At 55.1% G+C, this 6000-nt stretch overlaps 1 protein-coding gene across 3 annotated transcripts in view; it reads right to left on the bottom strand.

Annotated features, from left to right (window-relative positions):
- FBLN2 (fibulin 2) overlaps window positions 1-6000 on the bottom strand; it is a 61532-nt gene that overhangs the window by 18380 nt on the left and 37152 nt on the right. For all 3 annotated transcript variants that reach the window (XM_028478449.2, XM_055079403.1, XM_055079404.1), the window contains 3 exons: window positions 4433-4544; window positions 2909-3038; window positions 502-682 (listed from right to left, as the gene is read on the bottom strand). In XM_028478449.2, the coding sequence (XP_028334250.1) occupies window positions 502-682; window positions 2909-3038; window positions 4433-4544 (423 nt within the window). The remainder of the gene's footprint in view (window positions 1-501; window positions 683-2908; window positions 3039-4432; window positions 4545-6000) is intronic.

The raw sequence follows: 6000 nt of genomic DNA, 5'->3' as shown, positions 1-6000 counted from the left end.
GGATGATGGATGGGTGGAGGGGTGGGTGGATGGATGGATGGATGGGTGGAGGGCTGGGGGGGTGGATGGAGGGGTGGACAGATGTGTGACTAGACGGATGAGAGGATGGGGGAATGAGCGGTGCAGAGATGGACCAGAGGATGGGAGGGGGATGGGTGAAATGGATGGGTGGATGGGGAGGAAGAAGTATGGATGTGTAGGTGAACAAAGAAACAGGAGCGTGGGTGGGTGGAGAGTGGAGCGAGATGGGTGGTACTAGTTGGGCAGAGCGGATGATAGGTAGAAAACTGAATGAGGTCACCATCTCAGAAATAACAGGAGTCCATCATCGAGGCCACAGAAGAACTCTGTCCAGAGCGGAACTTGTGCCTTGAACCGCAGACGAAGGTGACCAGGGTCCCCGCAGAAGGCCAGAGGACGCCCAGCCTTGCCTAGAAGCCCCAGCAGCCCTCCCCCGTCGCCCAGCTGGCCCATACGCCTGGCCTGGGGAGCAGCACCCACCTCTCCGTGGTACAGCCTCAGGCTCCGGAGGCCGGCGGACCTCAGGCACGATGAGGGGGTCTTCGCCCTCACAGCAGGAGAGCATGACGTGGTTGCAGGGGTAGCCAAGGTTGGGATTGGACTCACACGACTGGCCCTCGGCCCGCACGTGGAGCCCCAGGCCGCAGCAGTCACAGCATTGCTGGAGAGAGACGTGCCGTCACTGCCCAGCCCGGCCGCTCAGGGCCTTCCGCATGGCCTGTGAGCTCGTGGGACTCACTCTGGACCCCCAGGCTCTGGGGAGGGGCTGATAAATGAGAGCGAATTCACCCCTGTCTCCACATTGTGCCTGGGATGTGCTCTCCAGGGGCAAAGGTGTCATCTGTCCCCATTTCCCGTGTCTGGCTCAGCTTGGGCAAGTTTTTTGCAATAATTCATAAATGGCCTCTTACGAAAAGAACTACAAGCTAACCCACAGCCACACCAATTAACTGCTCCCATATTTACCAGCAGACTGCAAATCTATTCAGGCTACCTAAAAGGCAGCACTTCCCTTAAAGTTACAGATAAGAGACACTGGGTGAAGCTTTCAGGAGAGCTTTTAAATGGGGCTGACTCAGCTTGAAAGTACATTTTTTTGCTCTCCCCCTTCCTCCTTTTTGGAACAGATGTGATGGCTGGAGCTCTAGCAGCTACTTTGGGTCATGAGGTGACCTTAAAGATGGAAACTACAAGCTAAAGATGATCGAGCAGAAATATAGAAGCCTGGGTGCCTGAAGATATTACACAGATTCACCCCGTCCCAGACTGCATGCCTCCAAAAATAAAGTCTTTGAGTCGTTTAAACTACTGTGGTAGACTGATTACAATAACAGCCCCAGTTGTTCACTCTTCACCATGTCCTCTGTCTTTGCAGTCTGATAGTAGAGTTCCTCCTGTCAAAAGAGAGGGTGCATTTCCCAGCCTCTTGATTGTGCCTCACGACTTGCTTCGGCCAACAGGAGGAGACAGAAGTGACAGTGTGCCTCTTCTGAGCCCAGGCCTCAAAAGGCCTTGCACACATCTATTCCCCATGTTGGAACCCTGCTCAGCCACTACCTAAACAAGCCCAGGCTAGCCTGCTGGAGGTTGAGACCACATGGAACAGGGAAGTGTCAGCCCAGCTACGGCCATCCTAGATCTAGTGCCAGCAGAACCATTAGCTGGTGGCAGCCAAGGTCAGCTGGGCATGGCCCAGGTCAGCACAACTACCCTGACTCATGACCTGAGCCAGTCATCAGCCACTAGGTTTGGGACGGTCTGTTCCACAGCAGTAGCTCATTGATACTCCAGACTGCGTCTCCCAGTGGTGAACATATCCACACACTTGGTAAACAGTCTGCATTACCTGTGATCCTCACAACCACCCCGAAAGACATGAACTATTATCCCCATTTTATAGATGGAGAAGCTGAGGGTGAGGAAAAAGGACTGGTCCACGGTCAAACGTATAAACACAAATGGAATTCTAAACTCGCCGGTCACCGAGGTCCTTTCGCTAATATCAGTAGTTTTTAGGAAAAATTAACCCCAGTGAGACAAAATTCGATGTCAAAATCCTCTGCCAAATGTTGCCCTCCTCCAGAGGTCCCTCAACCGTCATCCAGGCTTGTGGTTTCTTCAACTCCGTCCTTTTCTCCCCCCCAAACACAACATCCTTCTGTGATACTTCCTGAAACTGTTCCAAGTTTGCCTTCATCCTCCACGGCACAGCCAGCCAGCTGTTAGCCCCCAAAGTCCGTTTTCCCTCCTTCCAGATTTGCAGTGGGCACACGACCTCTCCAGAATAAGGACTATATTTCCCAGCCTTCCTTGCAGCTATGCAGCCACCAGACTAAGTTCTAGCCAATGTGATGTAAGTGGACGTACTGTCTGTCCTCTAGAGAGGGGCTTTCTTACGCCCACGTTCGCAGCAGCAATATTCACAGTAGCCAAGAGGAAGAATCCACCCACATGCCCATCAACAGATGACGGATAAACAAAATGTGGTCTCTCCACACACAGAATATTACTCAGCCTGACAAAGGAAGGAAGTTCTGCCACACGCAACAACATGGATGAACCTTGGGGACATTACATTCAGTTGAAATGCCAGTTACACAAAGACCAAAGAAAAAGAAAGCCCCGTGAGGCAAGGGAGTTTTGTGTTATTCATTTCTGCATTCTTAATGCCTAAAACAGGGCCAGCACAGACTGGTGTTCAAACAGTATTTCCCGAATGAACTGGTCCCCATATGGTAACTGGTGATGTTTTCTGTGCAGAGGCAGAGCGCCCCTGCCCCCAGGCGCGAGCATCCTCCCCTCAGAGGAGCCCCACAGGGCGGCCCGCCCCCTGGGCCCCCCCCAGGACCCGCAGGCTCAGGCCACAGACGCCCCGGGGCAGGCTTGCCTTATACAGGGAGATGCCGCAGGTGTCGTTGTCCTCATCCCCGCATGCCTCGCCCTCCTTGGCCCCCAAGACGCCGGCCACGCAGCTCTTCTCCTTCAGGTAGGACACGCAGCAGTGCTTCTGGGCTGTCCTGCAACAGAGGTACGCCTCAGCCCCACCAAGCGCCCCATCCTCCCAGGGACCCCGCCAGGAGGGACCGCAGGCCCCGTTTCACACAGCAGGCTGCAGCTCAGGGAAGCGAAGCCCCCGCCAAGGTCCACCGCGGGTGGGGGCCCTGCTGGCGCCAGGGCATTGGCAAGGCCGGCACATCCTCACCAAGTGACAAGGGTTTCGTTCTCAGCTTAACTAAGACGACTCGGGCCTGGGTCCCACTGGGCTCTGTGTCCCCTGACCGATGAGGGAGGGGGTCAGTACTCCAAGCCCCCCGACAGGGCTGAGAAGGAAAGGGAGACCCAATCTCAGGAAGGGCTGGGCGGTCGGCCTGGGACCGCCAGGGTCCCTGGTCATGCCTCCAATAACTAACTGTAGGGCTGCCCCGGGCAGAGACAGCTGATGGGCCAGCACACAAAACAGGGAGATGAAAAGGTGGGCTTCAGTCCCACTTGAGGAAGGGGTTCAGCCTCACTTGAGGAAGGGCGTGTCCCAGCAAGGGCCATCCGGGGATGGAACTGGCTGACTATGAAGTAGCGAGTCTCCCATCACAAGAGGGATACAAGAATGCACTAGTTCAAGCCTCCTGAATGCTGTATGCCCTAACCCCTGGGCAGCCTAAACTGGTGGGATGACCAAAGGCAAAGGAAAGGGACAAGGCTAGAATTTAAATGTTTCTAACGGAGGGACTGTGGGCTGGACAATAGAACACGTTGGAGTCTAATCCTGGCCAAGCTCCCAACGAGCTGTGTGGCTTTGGGGGAATCACATCACCTCTCTGAACCTTATCCTCCTTATCTGGAAAGAGGAGTAGGCTGGACAAGATGGCATTCCTGCAATAAAGAAGGGGTGAATGGCTGAGCAGGATGTCACCCGGGCCCGGCACAGGGAGGGCGTGGGTGTAACTGCTTCCTTTGCTGAGAACACTGTTGTCAGAAGAAGCAGTCAGCGCAGACAGCAGAGCACGGGGAGAGGCCAGCCTTCCTGAGACCCCCGGGGTAGCGAAGTGGGGAGAGAAAGAGGGCCGACGGCCCCGGCTCAAGGCTGAGGGAGGAAATTCGAGCGGGCTGAGCACTGCCCAGCAGCAACGCGGCACCTGGTAAGAGGAGCACCTGGCTGTCCCCAGGCGACAGCGGTCCCGACGTGTGCTCTTCCGACCCTGCTCACCAGGCCGGCGACAAGTCTGCACGGTTAGTTCACTCTTGGGGCCGGTCTCGGGCTCCCCACACCCGGAGAGAGCCCGCCCGGCCAGCCAGGCAGCCACATCCAGCCACCTGCGGGCACCTGGACGCAGGTGGAGTGGTGCTCACCTGGCAGTGCGGGGCCCGGGGTGGGGAGGAGGACACAGGGACACGGAGCCGGCGCCCACCCTACCTGCACACGTCGCTCTCAGCACCGCTCTCGGGGATGTCCAGGCACTCGTCGTTGTCAATGGCCCACTGCTGCCCAGCGGCACAGCACGTCTCGATCAGGTCCTTCGTGGACACTGTGGGTGGTAACACGGGCAGAGTCACCAGCTGGAGGAGGTGCACGGCTCCCAGGTGTCTAGGCCCAGCGGGTGTAGTCGATGCTGCTAGTGCTGGGCCAGATCCCCACGCGTTACTGGACCGGGAACTCACTCACCCGCTGCCTGCGCCTGTTGCCACCAGCAGCTCACAAGCACCGCCTTCTCTGCACAGCTGCCCGGGAGGGTAAGTCCACCCAGGGGGAGAGGGCTGGGAGGAGGACGGCCACTCACTGAGTAGCGGGGCTTCAAGGGCCCAGCCCATCTCAAAGGGGACAGCCCTGTGCGGCCACTCCCGCTCCAGAGCTCCCCGTGGGACCACGAGCATCACCAGCTCCTTCCCTGCCCCCCTCCCGGGGCAGTTTCTCCAAATGAACCGCGTGCACAAGAACCCCCAACTCAGGCTCTGCTCCCAAGGGACCAGATAAGACACCAAGACAGCACAAGACATAAGAAATAGCAACAGCATCGAGGAAAGCTCCTGGGGAAAATATCTGCGACCGGGGAGGGCAGGAGTCGGGGGTTGGGAGAATGTCTTAAAACTCAAAGGCATAGACCATAGGCTAAAAAAATGGATGAATTTTCCTACCTCAAAATTAAAATTCTCTGTATAACAAAGAACTCTGTGGAGAAATATAACAGACTGCTGACAGGTTAAGAGATGTTTTGGGAATGTTCTAAAACTGACAAAGAATTGCTATTGAGAAATACAGTAACCTCCTGAAAATTAACATGAAAAAAAACCAACCCCAACGTAAAATACCTATGAAACTGGAAAAATGAGAAAGGGTGATAAATGCCAGGCACTGGTGCAAACACCCGTGCCCTGGGGTGTGGGAGTGGTGACTGAAGCAGCCAGTCTGGAGGGAGACCCAGCACCTCTTACGCCATTAAACACAGGCATCATCCAGGAGCCAGTGGTTCTGCTCCTGGGTGTGTACTGCAGGGAAGCTGTTACCTGGACCCCCGTGTAACCAGGACAAGGAGGCTCACTTCAGTGTGATTCATGGAAGTGGGCTGGAGGGAGCCTGGATGTCCATTATTGGAGGAGTATGAATAGAGCATGGGGACGTCCTCCACGGAGGACTCCACAGATGTCAGAAATGGCGGACGAGAAGTACACACGACATCATGAAGCTGGACACATGTACACACAGCAACACAGAGCAGCAAAGGACAGAGCACTGAGGGGAAACAGGAAAAAACCAAGTGAGATCCATTACATGAATTGAAAAGATTGCATGCAAAATTACAATACACATTTGCATAAACACATAAAAGCAAAACAAGAAAAAGAAACCCACACAGATTGAAGAGAACGGTTGCCTAGGGTAGGTGGAGGGAGAACTGGCAATGGGGAAAGGGGATAAAAGGGAATAAATACATCAATTTAAAAAAACAGAGTCTTGCTAAGATGATAAGGAACCAGGAAATAAGG

This window comes from Physeter macrocephalus, chromosome 18, assembly GCF_002837175.3.
Source record: "Physeter macrocephalus isolate SW-GA chromosome 18, ASM283717v5, whole genome shotgun sequence".
Classification (NCBI taxonomy): domain Eukaryota; kingdom Metazoa; phylum Chordata; class Mammalia; order Artiodactyla; family Physeteridae; genus Physeter; species Physeter macrocephalus.
Note: the sequence above shows the minus strand (reverse complement) of the source record. Positions and strands in the feature narration are given on the sequence as shown.